The sequence below is a fragment of the Camellia sinensis genome, chromosome 5 (genome assembly GCF_055761805.1).
Source record: "Camellia sinensis isolate YWXY chromosome 5, ASM5576180v1, whole genome shotgun sequence".
Lineage (NCBI taxonomy): Eukaryota > Viridiplantae > Streptophyta > Magnoliopsida > Ericales > Theaceae > Camellia > Camellia sinensis.
In genome coordinates this window covers 34,010,190-34,030,409 of record NC_138965.1, presented here as the reverse complement: position 1 = coordinate 34,030,409, position 20,220 = coordinate 34,010,190, and the positions used below count along the sequence as shown (strand labels likewise).

Genomic DNA, 20,220 nt, shown 5'->3' with positions numbered 1-20,220 from the left:
CCTATAGTGCCATAGCATTATTTTTTCTCGAACAGAGATTGAACTAGTACTATTAAAGCTCTGAGCTTTTTTATTACTAACAGGTACTTCATCAAAGTAGTAAAGACCTTCAAGCATCCTAGCACGCCCAATCATCATCCCCGAGTTCTGGTCCTGAAATTCACAATGGGATTCAAAAAATGTAACACGACAATTAGAATCCTTAGATAGTTTACTGACAGACAAAAGGTTACAGGCTAAGTTGGGGACGTGAAGAACAGCATTGAGATTAATTTTCTCAGTTAGTTTAATAAATCCTTTTCCTGCAATAGGTGAAAAACTACCATCGGCTATTCTGATTTTGTCATGACCAGAACAAGGGAAATAGGTACTAAATAAATGGGAAAAACTAGTCATGTGATCGGAGGCACCGGAATCTATGATCCACGGAGAGAAGTTTAGGCAAGAGAAGGCTTTAGGATTTCTACCTGTTTGTGCCAACAAAACACTAGGAGTACCGGATGAGGAGTTGGATTTTATCAGCTTTAAGAGTTGATCAATCTGCTCTTTGTTGAAGGGACCTGAATCGGCTTCATTAGCGGTCGGAAAGCCACGATTCTTCTCTCCTTGTTTGCTGTTTTTCCAGTTGACAGGTTTGCCATGGATCTTTCAACACGTTTCGCGTGTATGGCGAGGCTTGTTGCAAAAATCACACCAGACCCGTGGCTTATCATCAAACCTGCGCTGGTAATTTGCAGCCTTGTTGGCCGCAACATCGCTAATTAAAGCAGAAATTTCAATTGATTCACCAGTACCTTTTTTCTTAAGCATGACACTCCTTCGGCTCTCTTCCCTTCTGACTTCGGCAAATACTTCGCCAATGGATGGGAGAGGAGGTCTGCCAATAATTCTTCCTCGCACTTCATCGAACTCAATGTTGAGGCCGGCAAGAAACTTGTAAATACGACTGTCTTCCACAGTTTTCTTGTGGTGGTTGCAGTCGTCAACCGATTTCCATTCGTATGTGTTGAAGATGTCAAGATCCTGCCACAACATTTTCAACGAATTGAAATATTTGGTGACGGAATCATCTCCTTGACGAATCTCTCCCAACTTCAAAGTTAATTCGAAAACTTGAGATTGATTTCCTAGGTCAGAATACATCTGACTAACATTATCCCACAACTCTTGTGCAGTAGTATAGCACATGTAATTAGAGCTTATATCCTCCTCCATGGAATTGACCAACCCTGTCATAACCATGGAGTTTTCAGCGTCCCAACTGTCGAACAGCGGATCATTAACAGCAGGAGCCTTCTTGTCACCAGTGATGTAACCGATCTTTCCTTGCCCACGGATATACATCCGGACAGATTGTGACCAGCGGAGAAAATTATCACCATTTAAGCGGATGGTGGTGATTTGGACAGAGTGAGAGTTGGACGTTTTCACTGGAATGGCAGCGGCAGGGGTTGAAGTGGTTTCGGACATGACTTCCGACATGGCTATGACCTTCTTGTCACCAGTGATGTAACCGATCTTTCCTTGCCCACGGATATACATCCGGACAGATTGTGACCAGCGGAGAAAATTATCGCCATTTAGGCGGATGGTGGTGATTTGGACAGAGTGAGAGTTGGACATTTTCACTGGAATGGCAGCGGCAGGGGTTGAAGTGGTTTCGGACGTGACTTCCGACATGGCTATGACGGTTTTAGGGCTGCTGTGTTTTTTGTTGCTCTGATACCAACTTAGAAAATATGAGGAAGAAGAACTCCGAAAATATGGGGAAGAAGGAATATATTTATGTTATATTCAAAACTTCTTATCTTACAAGACCAAATGACACTCCTTATATAGGAGATATTACAAACATCATTATAACTCATTATATGCCACTTACATATTATATATTACCACTATCTACCACTATCATATTATATACATGCCACTATCTTCCACCAACACCACTATCATATTCTATACATGCTACTATCTTCCACCAACACCACTATCATATGATATACATGCCACTATCTTCCACCAACACCACTATCATATTATATACATGAACACAAATTTCCAGCAGTGAATTATAATTATCATTTGTTGTTATTATTTGATAATTTACTTCAATTGTGATAATTATTGTTATATGGTGTATATTGTTCCAAGCATTTGACCTTTCTGGATCAATTCAGATTTCTCCAGGCGGAGACTTGGTGTTCAAGTTGATGTTTATATTGACGGATATAATTACGTTAACACTGAATAAGATGAAATTGTTCAAATTTGAGAAAATACTTTCTAAAATTTGGGAATTCTCTGAAGGACTCTGTCAAGTTCGCATGTCTGCGTGTGCAAGATTTTAAGGAGGAAATTTGTTCTCAACTATTAGTGGTTAAGAAATAATCAACCACCATTGAAGCGCTAAACATTTATTTTTCTGCAATACAAATTTCATTAAGTATAATAATAACTTGTCCCCTATGAAGCATGGGTACTCTGAAAAAGTGATACCCGTACTGGGTATGTATTGGGTATTGTACAATACTTGCATGTGTGTATCAAGTATACAAAGCATGTACTCAATTTTATTTTTTCTTAATTTTTAGCGTACCCCAGAGGGACCTAGTATATACCAAACCATACTTTAGCTGGAATAGTTTTTTCCTTTAAGTTGGTATCATTGGAAAAAAAAACTTGCTTGCTTTGAATAAATTGATCCATCATCATGATGGGAAAGCTGTGATTAAGCTTGTATCGAACCCTTTATAAAGTTGTGAATTGACCAAGGGAAATTAACATTGGATGTGCACAACATATAACATCTATGGATGTTTTATTAAAATTGTTTGCTCACATTCAAGTACAGTTTTATTTACTAATCCGTTTTTGTGAATTGGAGCCATAGTACATGACAGCCATCATCACAAATGAGAAGAAAATGTTGAGCCATTTTCATGAAATTTGAAACCAATTGCAATTCATAGTGACAGCTAAGCTTTCATTTTATTTTATGGCCTTATTTGTGTTGCGTTAGTAGCATTCTAGATTATGTAAAACGATGTTCTCTGTAGAGCCATTCAATTTCCCGAGATGTTCAAATGAGATGTAATTGTTTGACCATAGTTGGATCATTTAACATGATAATTATCATGTGCGACCATTGTTGACATCTTCTGGCTATCCACTGAAGTTGCTATTTTCTGCAGAGACCAACTGACATCATTCGTCGAAAAAGGCCATCTGCGGCTTGGTTCCCGTACACAACAATCGAGCGCTTGTGGTGCCAACTTGAAGAATTAATCAGAATGGGTCACATGGTCGATCAATGTGAAAAGCTGAAAAACTTGATACGAGGGGCTCTGCGGAACCATCTCAATCTAGTATATGCTATATCCTCTTTTTTACAGCTTCTGTTTTTTAAACCTGTTGCCATATGTGAAATTCATGATCATTCTTATTTTGTTGTTTTCAGCTGAGAGAAGACTCAGATGATGTGCAATCTTCTGCAGCTTGCTAAAAAAAATTCCATTGATGGCTAATATGTTGCTAAATGACAAAGATTTTGTGGAGATCATGACGCCAAGTGCAAGAGAGAGTACGAAATAATGCTGAGTGAGAAAGTTGAGCTTCATCGTTCTTCTTTACGTATGGATTCAGATCACCCTCAATGTCCCGTTCTCCTGAATTTGGGTTTTGTGGGAAGAAACTTAAATGGGAGAGCAGTATAAGAATATCAATTCACACATTTTGTTTATAGGGTGATGTTGTATGGACGAAGGGAAGGAAATGAGCAGTCTTTTCTTTTTCTTTTTTCTTTTTTTGGGATGGTTAATTTATGGTCTACACAAACAGGTGCTTGTCTTTGTTGATAGCAGCATCTAGTCCTTTTGGTGTAAAATTCATAAATCAATTATTCATCTTGATGTGCATCCTGTTGTTGTATGTGCTTGTGACTGTCCATGTAATTGTCTTTTTCGGTACGGAAAAGTAAATTCACAAGTTGTTCTGTGGATGTATGAGGGTTGGAATGACTATTTCAATGGAATAACAATTTTCACTTGCATAAGGCGTATCAAATAAGAGAAAGGAAATGCAAAATTATAATGTGCATTTCATTCTAGCCATTGTACCAAACATGCTTTCAAGGAATTGTACTATGAAATCACAGGTTGATTTTGGTTGTGGTGTCGGGGGCTGCTTCTTCTTCTTTTTTTTTTTTTTTCTTTTTTTTTTTCATTTCTATTTTTGTGTTTACTTACACAAATATGATTTTGAAAATTTAAAAATAGTTTTTGATATTTCTTTAAGAAAGTGGGTAGTTTTAGAATTTTATCACAAGTGGTTATTTGAGATGATTTGTAAGATGAGGGTTTTTTTATTTTTATTTTTTATTATTTATAAATAAAAATCAAAAACCACAACAACCAAATAGGAGTTTTAATTGATTAATTAAATTTTTTTTTTTTGAGGAATAAAATAGGAGTTCTTATCCTTTGTGTGTTATTTCACGATTAAGACAACCTTTTCTTTTTCGGTACAAAAAGAGAACCTTTTGTCATTCTGTGACCTTTTACGTGGAGAGATTGTCTTCATGTTTTGTAGTGCACGTTACTCTCACTATTCAGGCTAAGGGGTTGGCTGGTCTATTGATTGAGGCACTCTTTTAAAGAATAAAAGTGTAGATTTTAAAAAAATTTATCAAATATTTTACATAGATGTAAGACGTACATGGGATCCATACAGTGTGGGTTTCAGACCCATGTGAGACATTTGATAAAAATTTTAATAGAATTTTTGAAATTTCTAGCATTACTCTTTAAAGAATCCCTTCATATTTAGACATGTAGAAAAATATTTTCATTTGCCATACCCCAAAAAAAAAGATAACTGTTTTGTGTCTTGGATTGTGATATTGGTGTTAAAATAAGGGAGCTGCTATTACACACTAAATTATTTCTTTCAATCCCCTTTCTGTTTTTTCATTTTTTTTTTAACACCTACCATAATCCACTTTCTATCATTGGACCCTACACTACTCCAACTGACTCCGACAGCCCCACCCTTACCTACGGCGACCTTCTCCAGCCTTCTTCCCCATCCGATGACCCTCTCCCAGCCCTTCTCCCCTTTTGCCAATGCTTCCTTCCCCTTTTTTTCTACTTTCCAACAACCATCTCTTTCCATCTTCTTCTTTCTTAATCACCACCACTTCTTCTCCCCCCCCCCCCCCGGTTGTTCCTATTCTTCTTCTTATTTTTTGTCATGATCTGTAAACCCTAGATTTAAGGTTTATAGGTCTCAAGTGAAGAAAATGAAGAAAGAAAACCAAGAGTAAGAAGGAAGGGGTGGATTTGATGAGGCAGACAACAAGTCGACTCAAGAAGGCGAGGAATGCATGATGATGGTGGGCTTGGGTTGGAGAGGGGTGACAAAAGTGGGGTCGCAGTGGTTGCAGCCGATGTTAGAGAGAGCTAGTGGGGGGAAGTGGGCGGAGTTAGGTTAGTGTTGGAAATTGGGTCGGGTTTAGAACTCATAGCTGATTCGGTCGCCTATGGTAGCATGACCCATAACCCATTGAGAGACCTTATTAGGAGAGAAATCAGAAAACAACCTCGTGTCAGGAAAAAAAGTTTTGAGACAATCAAAATGTGTTTTGTATGTTAACACCTTTGTAGGCATCGTGTTTATCAAATAAGAGGCTGTTAAAATTGCTTCACCCCATAAATATTTAGGAACATGCATGTAAAACATTATAGCACGTGCTACTTCAAGTAGATGTTTATTTTTTCGTTCTGCAATGCCATTTTGTTGAGGGGTATCCCGACATGTAGATTGATGAAAAATCCCCTTTTTTTCCAAAAACTCACCCAACTGCTCATTGAAATATTCTGTTCCATTATCAGAATGTAAAATACCAATTTTGGTTTGAAATTGGTTTTCAATCATATTGTAAAAATTTGTGAATAAATTTTTCACGTCAGATTTTTTATTCATCAAATAAATCCAACATAAGCGGGTATGGTCATCAATAAATGTAACAAACCATCTTTTACCAGAAAGAGTAGTGATTTTAGAAGGGCCCCAAACATCACTATGAATCAAATAAAAAGGTTTTGAAGCCTGGTAAGGTTTTGGCAAATAAGTAGAGCGATGAAATTTTGCAAAAATGCAACTTTCACAATGAAAAGAAGAACAATCAATCCCTTTAAATAATTCTGGAAATAAATGTTTCAGATAAAGAAAACTAGGATGTCCTAGCCTATAGTGCCATAGCATTATTTTTTCTCGAACAGAGATTGAACTGGTACTATTAAAGCTCTGAGCTTTTTTATTACTAACAGGTACTTCATCAAAGTAGTAAAGACCTTCAAGCATCCTAGCACGCCCAATCATCATCCCCGAGTTCTGGTTCTGAAATTCACAATGGGATTCAAAAAATGTAACACGACAATTAGAATCCTTAGATAGTTTACTGACAGACAAAAGGTTACAGGCTAAGTTGGGGACGTGAAGAACAGCATTGAGATTAATTTTCTCAGTTAGTTTAATAAATCCTTTTCCTGCAATAGGTGAAAAACTACCATCGGCTATTCTGATTTTGTCATGACCAGAACAAGGGAAATAGGTACTAAATAAATGGGAAAAACTAGTCATGTGATCGGAGGCACCGGAATCTATGATCCACGGAGAGAAGTTTAGGCAAGAGAAGGCTTTAGGATTTCTACCTGTTTGTGCCAACAAAACACTAGGAGTACCGGTTGAGGAGTTGGATTTTATCAGCTTTAAGAGTTGATCAATCTGCTCTTTGTTGAAGGGACCTGAATCGGCTTCATTAGCGGTAGGAAAGCCACGATTCTTCTCTCCTTGTTTGCTGCTTTTCCAGTTGACAGGTTTGCCATGAATCTTCCAACACGTTTCGCGTGTATGGCGAGGCTTGTTGCAAAAATCACACCAGACCCGTGGCTTATCATCAAACCTGCGCTGGTAATTTGCAGCCTTGTTGGCCGCAGCATCGCTAATTAATGCAGAAATTTCAATTGATTCACCATTACCTTTTTTCTTAAGCATGACGCTCCTTCGGCTCTCTTCCCTTCTGACTTCGGCAAATACTTCGCCAATGGATGGGAGAGGAGGTCTGCCAATAATTCTTCCTTGCACTTCATCGAACTCAATGTTGAGGCCGGCAAGAAACTTGTAAATACGGCTGTCTTCCACAGTTTTCTTGTGGTGGTTGCAGTCGTCAACCGATTTCCATTCGTATGTGTTGAAGATGTCAAGATCCTGCCACAACCTTTTCAACGAATTGAAATATTTGGTGACGGAATCATCTCCTTGACGAATCTCTCCCAACTTCAAAGTTAATTCGAAAACTTGAGATTGATTTCCTAGGTCAGAATACATCTGACTAACATTATCCCACAATTCTTGTGCAGTAGTATAGCACATGTAATTAGAGCTTATATCCTCCTCCATGGAATTGACCAACCATGTCATAACCATGGAGTTTTCAGCGTCCCAATTGTCGAACAGCGGATCATTAACAGCAGGAGCCTTCTTGTCACCAGTGATGTAACCGATCTTTCCTTGCCCACGGATATACATCCGGACAGATTGTGACCAGCGGAGAAAATTATCACCATTTAGGCGGATGGTGGTGATTTGGACAGAGTGAGAGTTGGACGTTTTCACCGGAATGGCAGCGGCAGGGGTTGAAGTGGTTCCGGACGTGACTTCCGACATGGCTATGACGGTTTTAGGGCTGCTGTGTTTTTTGTTGCTCTGATACCAACTTAGAAAATATGAAGAAGAAGAACTCCGAAAATATGAGGAAGAAGGAATATATTTCTGTTATATTCAAAACTTCTTATCTTACAAGACCAAATGACACTCCTTATATAGGAGATATTACAAACATCATCATAACCCATTATATGCCACTTACATATTATATATTACCACTATCTACCACTATCATATTATATACATGCCACTATCTACCACCAACACCACTATCATATTCTATGCATGCCACTATCTACAACCAACACCACTATCATATTCTATACATACCACTATCTACCACCAACACCACTATCATATTCTATACATGCCACTATCTACCACCAACACCACTATCATATTATATGCATGAACACAATTTCCAGCAGAAATATTATGCAAAATTCTCACTTGACTATGTTCTAGAATGCGAGGAATGATATAAATGTATCTAGAACCTGTTCCTTAAAATTTATAAGGAGTGGTGTAAGAGAGTTGAGTATCTGATTGCGCAGAACTGAACTGTAATTGTGTATAATTACTATGGAACTAAACAGAATTCTCGCTTTGAGTTTGGAGGGATTCAGTGGTAAATCCAAACTAAAGTGTAGACTTTCTCTGGGGACGTCATTGTTAGTTCAGAGAATTAGCCAGAAATTTCTGCTGAGAGGATTAGACTGCAATATGATGCCCATAATTTAGAGGGTTGTCATCCTTCTTGTGTATCATTTTTCATTTATATGATTTTCTGCTTTCTTATAATGAAGGAGGTTAAAAAGAGATTACCATCTTATATATTTGCATCAATGTACTGAAACCGAAAGATGTCTATTTGATTTTACACTGTTCTCTGTCTCTCTGTTTTTTAATTATTGGTGGAAAGAATGTCACTTCAGGATTGCAGTGATGGATGTCAACGCATTGGTTTTTAAGTTATATTGTTCATTTTACGTCATGACATCCTCCTTAGAATGTGCTCATTTGACTTAGCACTGCTTACCATCGTACTATTGAAAATCAACTGTGACTGTAACTGTAACCTATTGTCGTTAATATGTAATTGGATATACATGGCCATGACACGTTACTTTCTTAGAAGTGCCATGCTTCTTAGCTTATAGATAAATTTCACTTAATATTTTTGTTGTACTTGTAGTCTTGACTTATATTTGTTGTCATTAACCTACTAAAAAAAAGTATTTGTAGTAATTAAACTGACAGAACTCTATAAAGCAAAATGAAGCTCACACAAACAACTGTGAATCCGATAATCAAATCTATTTCTTACACTAATTTATCTTCATGAGTTTTAAAAAAAAAAAAAAAAAATGTATATTCCTACTTTCAAGCTAGTTGTGTGACTACTTAAAAAAATCATAGTTTTAGAATTAAATCCCATTACTTGACATTTGTTAGGCCTGTTAGCATATTATATTAGCCGAAAGTTTCACTAAGGTCTGTCTGTAATCATTTTGTGCCCTCAGGGATTATCTTGTAATTGACTTTCTTGTAAACCCTAATCTTCATTTATAAATAGGGGGTGATATTCTATCATACCTCTAAGCTGGTTACTCAAGCTTCATGGTATCAGAGCAGAACCTCTAGGGTTTCGGCTCACCCTCGTTGGTAGACCTTTACACCAAAGACACTCTAGGGTTGGAAGCTTGCCTGGGTGGATCATCACACAGCCGTCAGCTCGTCTTCCTCGCCTTCCTCTGTCGTCTCCCTCACCTCGTCAGCTCGTCTTCCTCACCTCGTCGATCTCCTCAGCTCGTCTTCCTCGCCTTCCTCTGTCGTCTCCCTCACCTCGTCGATCTCCTCGCCTTCCTCTGTCGATCGTCGCTCGTCGTCATCGTCCTCAGCCTCTGTCTCACTGTGGTATGATCTCAGCCTTGGTATATATAAATATATATATATATATATATATATCCTGATATTTATATAAATATAGCTTGTTATATATATTTATATATAAATATATGTATACATAAATAAATCGATATATATATATATATATAAAAAAACACAAAAAAACACAAAAAAACACAAAAAAAAAAAAAAAAATGGTTTCTTAATTTTGTTATGTCTTTATAGTGGTCATTGTGCCTGTTATCTCACTGCCACCTTCCGGGTTTGTGATTTCCGCTAGTTTTGTTGCGGGTTTGGTAGTATTGTATCCATGACAGATTCCACCAGTGTGTCCCCTTCTTCTCAAACACCAAAGAGTGAGAGTCCCATTCTACCTACTACCATGACTGAGAACCCCAACCCTAGTCTGAAAATCACTACCTCTCTATTTAATGGTGAGAACTACCTAGCATGGTCTCAAAGTTTGACTATGTTTTTGAAAAGCAGAGGGAAGATGGGGTATGTTGATGGCAGGATACAGGCACCTAGTACCACTGACTCAGGTTATGACCAATGGGAGATTACCAACTCTTTGATTATGAGTTGGCTTATCCATTCGATGGTTCCAGAACTTGGTGAGGGCTACTTGTCTATGGAGACTGCCCAGGACGTTTGGGAGGCTGTGGCTGTTACCTATTCCCGCAAAGGAAATTTTTCACAAGCATTTGAGTTGCGCCGATCTATTGAGAGCTCACTTCAGGGGGAGCAGACTGTTCTTCAGTACTTCACTTTCCTCACCAACGGCTGGAAACGCCTTGACCACCTAGAAGACTATAAGCCCGTTTGCCCTGCTGATTCTGTCGGGTACAAGAAGTTCATCGCATGGGAACGGGTCTTTAAATTTTTGGCCGGCCTAAATGTGGAGTATGATCCAGTTAGGGGTCGAGTTCTGAGTATGGACACTCTTCCTTCACTTCAGGAGGCATTTGCCTATGTACAAAATGAGGAGAGTCGTCGGTCTGCTATGATATCCCCTGTCTCTACTGACCGTTCTGCATTACTGTCTACTCCTCGAGATGGCCTCAGCCTGCCTCCTCCGTCTGCTGCTAAGGAGTCTGTATTTTGTGATTATTGCAAGAAGCCGCGGCATACTCGTGAGACGTGTTGGAAGCTTCATGGGACTCCATCCGGGGGTCGAGGTGATCGGTCTGGTTCTCGAGGAGGTCGGTCCGGCCAATCTCGAGGACGTGGTTCCTATTCCCGGGCTCATCAGTCTAGTGCCGTTGATACCCTTGATTCTAATTCTACTTCTGTTACCCAAGCTTCTGATACTGAGCTGGAGGATGCTTTGCGCCAATTGTTGGACCGCCGATCTTCTACTGCTCTCAGTACCGCTTCCTCGTCCTTTGCCCGCTCAGGTAACTTAGCATCTTCTCCTTGTGCTTTCCTGTGTCATACATCTTTGCCTTGGATTATTGATTCTGGTGCCTCAGATCATATGTCTGGCTCCTCTGATCTTTTCTCTGTCTATAAGCCCTCTTCAGGTCAGGACAAAGTTAGGATTGCCGATGGTACTGTTTCTTCCATTTCTGGAAAAGGTTTAGTCCAAGTCACTCCTACCATACATCTATCTTCTGTTCTCCATGTTCCCAAGTTTTCTGTTAATCTGTTATCCTTAAGTCGTCTTACCTAGGATTTGAATTGTAGTGTGACGTTTTTTTCTGATCATTGTCTTTTTCAGGACCTTGTCACGGGGAGGACGATTGGCAGTGGTAGTGCAGAAAATGGTCTCTACTTCCTAGATCAACCGGACAAACTTGCTTATTCTTCCACCACGTCTTCTACTACTCCGCTGATTTATGGCTGTGGCATCGGCGTCTTGGGCATCCCTCATTTCATTTACTTAAACATTTATTTCCTTCTCGTTTCGCAAATCATCATGTGTCTGACTTTCTTTGTGAGTCTTGTCAACTTGGCAAACAACATAGAGCTTCTTTTGCTCCCAGTTTGAATAAAAGTTTCGTTCCTTTTTCATTAATACATTCTGATGTTTGGGGTCCCTCTCGTGTTCTGTCTGTGAAAGGTCATCGCTGGTTTGTTACATTTATTGATGATTTTTCTCGTGCTACTTGGGTGTATCTCATGAAAGATAAGAGTGAGGTTTTCTCTGTGTTTCACACTTTTCATAAGATGATTTGTACTCAGTTTGGGGCCACTATCAAAATATTTCGTTCTGATAATGGCGGGGAATACATAGATTCTGGGTTAGGACAATATTTCTCTACTCATGGCATTATCCATCAGACCTCTTGCACAAATACCCCTCAACAAAATGGGGTGGCCGAACGCAAGAATCGGCATCTTCTTGACATGGCTCGGTGCATGTGTTTTTTTATGAATGTGCCTCGGCCCTATTGGGGCGACACTGTTCTCACCGCTGCCCATCTTATTAATCGTCTCCCTACCCAGGTCTTGGACAAACAGGCTCCGCTTCACGTCCTCCTCGGTTCTCCGTCCTTGTTTTCTATTCCTCCCAAAATATTTGGTTGTGTCTGTTTTGTCCATAATCACTCTCCCTCTCGTGGTAAGTTGGACCCTCGCTCCCTCAAATGTGTTTTCCTTGGTTACTCTCCTACTCAAAAGGGGTATAAATGTTACCACCCTTCTTCTCGTAAGTGGTTTGTGTCCATGGATGTAACTTTCTTTGAGTCCCAGTCCTATTTCTTGTCCTCTCCGGTGTCACCGTCCTCATTTCCGGGGGAGCCTTGGTGTGAAGTGAGTCTTGTGCCTCCTATGGTGGAACCAGTTCCTGTGCCTCCTATGGTGGAACCAGTTGTTCTTGCACCACCCTCTACTACTGTGCTTCCTATGGTGGAACCAGTTGTTCTTGCACCCCCCTCTTCTACTGGGACTATCGAACCCACTGTCACCAAGAATAAGGACGGGCATGTTTATGTCCGGGACATAGATAGAAAACCAGTTAACTGGATACACGGGACCATTTCTGCTACTCCACTGCCATCTCCTGCTTCTGATGAGAGTCTGGGTAGCTTTGAATCTCTTGAGTCCATTGATCTTGATGTTCCTATTGCCAAGAGGAAGGGTGTGAGATCTTGTACTCAACATCCTATCTCACAGTTTGTATCATACTCTCATTTGTCATCCTCATATAGAGCATTTGTGTCCAATATTTCCTCTGTTAGCATTCCTAACCATTTTCAGGATGCTCTTGCTACCTCTGAGTGGAAACTAGCCATGATTGAGGAAATGAAAGCACTTAGGAAGAATGGCACTTGGGAATTGACTGAGTTACCTACGGGCAAACGACCTGTGGGATGTAAATGGGTATATACTGTGAAACACAAAGCAGATGGGTCTATTGAGCGTTATAAGGCAAGACTTGTGGCAAAAGGGTTTACTCAGACATATGGCATTGATTATCAGGAGACCTTCGCACCAGTGGCTAAAATGAATTCAGTCAGAGTACTTCTCTCTCTAGTAGCTAATCTAGATTGGCCGCTTTATAAATTTGATGTCAAGAATGCTTTTCTCCATGGTGACCTCGAAGAAGAAGTATATATGGACATTCCTCCGGGTTTTGAGGATCATCAAACAGAAGGCAAAGTATGCAAACTACGGAAGTCATTATATGGTCTCAAACAGTCTCCAAGGGCTTGGTTTGAGAGATTCACTCAGGCTATGTTTAAATATGGCTTCAAACAAAGTCAGGCAGATCACACATTGTTTGTGAAACATTCCTCACGCGGTAAGACTACAGCACTTATTGTTTATGTAGATGACATAGTTCTTACAGGTAATGATAGTGGGGAAATACCTCTGTTGAAGAAATATTTAGCTAAAGAATTTGAAATCAAAGACTTGGGAAGCTTGAAGTATTTTCTGGGAATTGAAGTTGCTCGCTCAAAGGATGAGATATTTATCTCACAGAGAAAATATGTGCTTGACCTGTTGAAGGAAACTGGGATGCTTGGCTGTAAGGCATGTGCCACCCCACTGGAACCCAATCAGAAATTGGGGGATGATGAAGGAGGAGAAGTTGTGGATAGGGGGAGCTATCAACGATTAGTGGGTAAGCTCATTTACCTATCTCACTCCCGTCCTGATATTGCTGTTGCTGTCAGTGTAGTTAGTCAGTTTATGCATGCTCCTCATCAGATTCACTTTGATGCTGTCATGAGAATCTTGAGGTATTTGAAGTCTGCTCCTGGTAAGGGTCTGTATTTTTCAAAGTATGATCATCTTCGTGTAGAAGCCTATACAGATGCTGACTGGGCTGGGTCAGTAACTGATAGGAGATCAACTTCAGGGTATTGCACATTTGTTGGCGGCAACCTAGTTACTTGGAGGAGTAAGAAACAGAATGTGGTTGCCAGGTCCAGTGCAGAAGCTGAGTTTAGAGTTATGGCCCAAGGTGTGTGTGAACTTTTATGGATTAAATTATTGTTGCGTGATCTAGGTATTGATCAGACGGACTCCATGCGGTTATACTGTGATAATAAGGCCGCCATCAACATCGCTCACAATCCAGTTCAACATGACAGGACAAAACATGTTGAGATTGATCGCCACTTCATTAAGGAGAAACTCACTAGTGATACCATTTGTACTCCTTTTGTCCAGTCTGGTGAACAACTTGCTGACATTCTCACCAAGGGGATTGGGAATAAACCATTTCATGACATATTAGACAAGCTGGGTATGAGAGATATCTTCGCACCAGCTTGAGGGGGAGTGTTAGCATATTATATTAGCCGAAAGTTTTACTAAGGTCTGTCTGTAATCATTTTGTGCCCTCAGGAATTATCTTGTAATTGACTTTCTTGTAAACCCTAATCTTCATTTATAAATAGGGGGTGATATTCTATCATACCTCTAAGCTTCAAGACCCATGTCCGTGTTAGTATGCTACCTACTGCTATGAGTGATTGCCATGCGAAGGTTGATTCTTGTGTCATTTGTTGTTGTGTTTTTTTTTGGGGTAAGGTGAATTGCATATCATAGTGGTTATTATCATGTCGGAGATTTTGTATTCTTTTATTAATATTTTGTAGGCTTGTTGCTTACAATATTTTGCTCTACTTAAATTGTTTCAGGATCAAATTGTCCCATTTGTGTCTTCTATTTTCTTACGTAGGCTACTTTCTCCTGGGGTTCTTCAAAGTACTGTTCTCCGAGCAACATTTCAGGATTATAACAAGCACTTGGCCAATTCCGAGTTCTATTCCTTAACTGTTGACAGATTGAAAATGGAAATCCTTTCACTTGTTGAGCATGAGGTTTTCTTTAGTTATCTCAGTTTCTCTTGTTTCTTTAATCTCTACCTTCAAAGTTGCTCCTTCTGTGCCCTTTGAAGTAGAAAGTTCTGGGTATGTTTGGTTTGGCTTTGTAGAGTGATTTTGGGAAAATTTTTCTAAAAAACTTGTTTGGTTTGTAAGTTTTTCAAAACAATTTCCAAAATCGCTTTCTCTCTCTTATACATCAATCAATCACTTTTTCTCTCTCTTCTCTTCTTCTCAATCACTTTTTCTCTCACACACATCTACTCAGTTATATTAAAATATCAAATCATTCCAAACTCACAAACTCCAAAACTACTTTCAAAATACACAACCAAACAAATCAAAAAATTTTCTAAACTCTCTCCCCAAAACAATTTTTAAAAACTACTCTCTCAAAACCAAACCAAACATACCCTCTATTGCTGGGAAAGGGAGTTTTCAAGGTAGCTGATAACTGAGTGTTTTTTGCTAGGGGATCTCTGAAAGTCCAGTTTCAATACTCTATCGCTGGAAAACCTTTTGTACACGCTATTTCCATTGTTGGTGCAAGATGAATGCACCAATTGGTTTCCTCATTGATTCATCCATGGGTGCTATTGGCTTAATCAGAAAAAATTCAGTCTCACTCTTCCGTTGTTTGGAAGATATAGAGTTTCTTATCTACGGTATGTGGGGAAACCATAGTTCTCATGTGTAAATTTTCTGCTTGATTTTTCTGAAAAATTATTTTTAGTTAATCTATTGACTAGCATCTCATTTAAGAAGTTCTATGTACTGATGTTTTAGGTTCTTTTGATGAACTTGGAGATATTGTAAGCTCTGGGCTGGATCTTTCTGATGATAACGTTGACCGTGAGATTCTTTTTGAGGTGCTCCGATGTGTCAGTAATGTCAGCCAACAATTGGGAAAAGGTTCTTCTGCTATATTTTATGAATCACTCCTTAGTGCGCCATCTATATCATCTGAAGAAGTTGTGCCTCGCTTGCTGAAGATTTTAGAAACAGGATATAGTTCATCAGTAACAGCTTTTCATATATCTGAGCTGGGAGCTGATATTGCTTGGGAGAAGGAAATGGCAGATCACAAAAATCTGAGGAAATTCTCTGTAGATATGTTTTTGTCACTTCTTGCTTTGTCAAATAAAGCTACTGCATGGGGAAAAGTTTTGGATGTCATAGAGAACTACTTAAAATTTCTTGTACCTCGCAAAATTATACAGAAGTTTGATTCTGACGTAGGCTTCAACATCAACACTTGTGTCATGATCCAGGCTACTTCTCAAGTTGCAAAAGTGATGTTTGAATCTTCGTTGGACATACTTCTGTTGCTAAGCTATCTGGTGAACATCGGTGGGCAGGTCAGTAATTGTTCTGTCTGAGGGAGCATAATTACTATTATACGCAGTATATGATATAGCTCAATATTTTTGTGTATGCTTTAATCTCTTGGCTGCCTAGTAATTGTATTTGAAATTGGATTTTTATGTTCTATTGTTGCTTCATTATTACCGTGTTATATGGCCTTGTGAACTGGACTGTGGAAGCTCTGAAGGAAAAAATATTGACTCCTGTAGTTTCCTGTGTACATTCAATTATGTTATGTGGTTTGTGTATTTAGGATGAGAATGGTAGTCTGTCCAAAGCTGGTCATCTTTGGTTAGGGAGAGTTAGCTACTTTTCGGTAAGTCTGTTTTAGAGTTCCTGCTCAATTGAAGTTGCTCAATTCATTTGAAACATGATGTTAATTGATTACCATTGGCTAGAGCATCTACCAGTGGATTATCAGTTGAAACAAAGGCATACAAGTTTCTCCAGTTTCATGTGCTTTGCTATATGATGTTAGACAGGACTATGTGGAACACTAATAGCTTCCCCATTATCATAATAAAAGTATCTTGTTCCCTGTCCAGTTACTTGGATTTCTTCGACAATAGTTGACCGACTTTTCTGCAAAATGGCGCTCTTGTCCAAAATTTAGCTAAGCGGTAGACATGGCTAGCACAATTTGTTTCTTTGCCAAGTCTTAAATTCCAAAATCTATCATGAGTAAAGGACATAAACCAGTGTAGGTCCTTGTTAGTCGAGGGTGTTGGGAGGGGTTAGACTCGAGACAATTCATCACATAAGTGCAGTAGCTAAATGTAGATTCTCAATCTTCATAAAAACCAGCTGTAAAATCCCCTTGCTAAGGGTAAACGGGTAACGATGGAGTATATCTGCCCTCATGGTGGTGTGATATTTGGGTTTACAAACTAATTGACAATCTTCAAAGCATATGGAAATTTCAGTTTCTTTATAGGTAATATGGTGTTTTTAATTTTTTTTTTATTATAAGAAATATCATTAATGAGACACCAAACACTAACAAAATATAACCATCAGTGTGTCATATTCCTAACTGAACTTGTGATTGGATTAGTAGTTGACAATCTACTGGTTTGCATCTTGTGGCACATTATAAGTGAGTGAGGCAATTGTCAGACTGCACCCTTTGGGAAGTATAGTGGGCATTGAGTTGGTGCAGAACCACAAGAGTTAGGTTGGGCAAGATTGGAGGTATCCTTGGGAGGAGAGACCGAGAGAGAAGCAATGGTGTTTTGGCTTGTAGAATCAAAGTCTCTATGATGCAGACTATAAGAAGGTCAAGGGAAATTAAATTCAAAGAAGCTATGATATTTGAAAATTGGCATGATTTCAAAGAGAAGCCAATAGAAACCATACATAATCATGTTTCTAGTGTTAGGAGAGATATATTTTATGATTTCTAGGGTTTTTAGGCTAAGGGTGTTTTGGTAATTTCCTATTTGCTGACATGGGCTGTAGGGGTCATCCATGGGTTGTCTTGTGGGTCAAATTGTTTAATTGGTTTTTATTTATAAGATTTATTTGGTCTTAGATATGTTTTAGAAGTTAAACGCCTAGTTTCCTCTTTTAGAATCCTAGTAAAAAACTCCTATTTATTAGTCAAAGCTTTTGAGCCCTCTTTCCCTGGGATTGATTTAAGGCATGAAAAAGCGGTATTTTTGGCATCAAATGAATCTCTTTCTGGCTAGGGCATATAGGACACATAAATATAGTTTAAAGAAGAAGTTTCTAAAGACTATATAAAGTATTATAGTACTTCTAATTTAATGGAGTTAATATTTTAAACAGTTTTCAAAGCGTTGAAGCTTTATGATGCTTGAGGCCTCTAGGAGTGATTTTTAGAATTATCTTTTTCTTCCTTGAATTTCTACACTTAAATTCAGAAACACACTGTCACGGTTACTGAATCATTATCTCTTGAGGTCTAGTGCAAGAGTCACTGTGTAGCGCTTGGGTGCCCTATGATTGTGGAACCAACCACCCCAGAATCTGAATTTATTATTTTCAATGCTGTTGTAATTTGTAAAAAGTTGAATATTACTCCCTGTCTCATTCTACCCTCATTTTACCTATATTATTAATTACAATCACAATTCCCAAAAAAAAAAAAAAAAAAAAAATTCAAAAAAGACTAGGGACATTTTTGTGAATTTATCATTCAATTATTCTTCCTTTGAACTTTGTGCATAGTCAGCTATAAGACTCGTAAAACGTGGAGGAAGTACGTGTTTACACCTTATTAATGCTTTGTGATATTGTCACAATGTGATGATGTAATGTCTATTAGCCATGAAGCTTAACTTTTATAAACAACCAGTGCATTTTTTTTTTGTCTCCGTTTTGCTTTTGCAGATTCATATATTACATGATGATATTTCCAGAATACAACTTGAGCTGGTCCCAATGATTCAAGAAATTATTACTGATTGGCATATCATCCATTTCTTGGGGACCACATCATCTGAATCCCCTGCTACTGAAGATTTCAGTTATCAACTTTCATCTTTACAAATTGGTAGGTTGGTACTAATTTTGATTGCCAGATTAAGATACTTCTCTCTGTTGGTGGGGTTTGCTGCCATTGACATGATTGGTGTCCTACTATACTTGTTCTAAATAAATTACATATCCGTGAAAAGGATTTCCCCTTTGCCTTATTGACATTCATTGATGGTTTTCATGTCACATGCATATGAATATGGCCATAGGTTCAGCGGCAGCAGCATTTTCAGTTTTTTGAGTTTATTGAGTTGGATACTGTGGCGGCATTACTTCTGTTGTTTATTGTTTGACAATTGTCATATTTTTGTTCACTGGTCAGATAACAATATTGATAAGAGATCATGGAATGTGAACCTTGGGAAATGCGACTTCACATTGGCTTGTATACTGTTGTTAAATTTTAGAAGTTCCTCTGAAGACCAGGCTTACCTCTCGGTAAAATGTCTGCCTGATCCTGGAAGCTTTATCAGTTCTGTGCGGAACTTTACTAGCTGGATAATGTGGGGCAGGACTGGGGGAGAAACCCCTGCGTTCTTCAGCCATTCAACTGAGCTTGCTTTAATCTTACTTAGACATGGCCAGTATGATGCCGTTGAGGTTTATTACTGTGATTTAAATTTCTATGATTATCAGACTTTTTTCTTTGAAAAAATTTGTGTTTTTATTATTATTTGCAAGAAATGTATTGAAGGTCTGAAATAAGTTCTTGTTTCTTCTCCAAGTATCTACTTACTATTGTGGATGCACATTCACGGAAGGAGAAAATATCTGAAAGTATTCAGAGTGGTGATGGTGAATGGGGCATACTTCTCCATCTTCTTGGATGTTGCCTCCTTGCTCAAGCACAACGTGTACCACAGGGACTGCTGAAAGAGAAAAAAGTTTCTGAAGCTGTTCGCTGTTTCTTTAGGTATGTTATTTTCAATAAATGCATCAATTCACTTTCTGATATAAATTCTAAACTGCAGTGTCCATTGTTTTGATCCAAGTGTTTGAGTCAATGTAACAGCTCTGGACAAACCAGTGCTCTTCAGATGGTAGGAATGTAGTTGAACTTTGTCAGGAATTTTAAAGGTTTGGTTGCAAAACATTAAATATACCATACTTTTCTTTATCAGTTATAAAATATTATGAGGCTTCAAATTGTGTATCTAACACAAGTTCCCATCCTAAAAACAAAACAAACATCATTTTATAAACCTAAAATTTCATGTACGTGCAAGGAGAATCGTGGATACTGAAATCGAGAATCTGAATACCTACGAATTGTGTGCAATGCAAAGCACATTGTCATATCCACCTGTATATCTCTTTAAACTCTAAGCAAAATTTCTATGATTTCTTTTCAACAATGAGCGATGGAGTTCAAATGGCAATGCCCTGTTATTTCATATCTAGTGAATATGTCTCAATAAAAGGGTTGCGTATATATGTGTCT

At 38.6% G+C, this 20,220-nt stretch overlaps 2 protein-coding genes across 3 annotated transcripts in view; both read left to right on the top strand.

Moving 5' to 3' along the window:
* SAR1 (SUPPRESSOR OF AUXIN RESISTANCE1) overlaps positions 1 to 4,051 on the top strand; it is a 67,528-nt gene extending 63,477 nt beyond the window's left edge. For both annotated transcript variants that reach the window (XM_028230874.2, XM_028230868.2), the window contains exons 26-27: positions 3,195 to 3,368; positions 3,461 to 4,051. In XM_028230874.2, coding sequence (XP_028086675.2) covers positions 3,195 to 3,368; positions 3,461 to 3,505 — 219 coding nt within the window. In that variant the 3' untranslated portion in view covers positions 3,506 to 4,051. The remainder of the gene's footprint in view (positions 1 to 3,194; positions 3,369 to 3,460) is intronic.
* Positions 3,594 to 20,220, top strand: part of LOC145791322 (nuclear pore complex protein NUP160-like) — a 47,856-nt gene continuing 31,229 nt past the window's right edge. Inside the window, exons 1-8 of the mRNA XM_082871673.1 lie at positions 3,594 to 3,710; positions 9,373 to 9,645; positions 14,730 to 14,912; positions 15,388 to 15,580; positions 15,702 to 16,273; positions 18,633 to 18,795; positions 19,102 to 19,379; positions 19,505 to 19,692. Coding sequence (XP_082727799.1) covers positions 3,594 to 3,710; positions 9,373 to 9,645; positions 14,730 to 14,912; positions 15,388 to 15,580; positions 15,702 to 16,273; positions 18,633 to 18,795; positions 19,102 to 19,379; positions 19,505 to 19,692 — 1,967 coding nt within the window. The remainder of the gene's footprint in view (positions 3,711 to 9,372; positions 9,646 to 14,729; positions 14,913 to 15,387; positions 15,581 to 15,701; positions 16,274 to 18,632; positions 18,796 to 19,101; positions 19,380 to 19,504; positions 19,693 to 20,220) is intronic.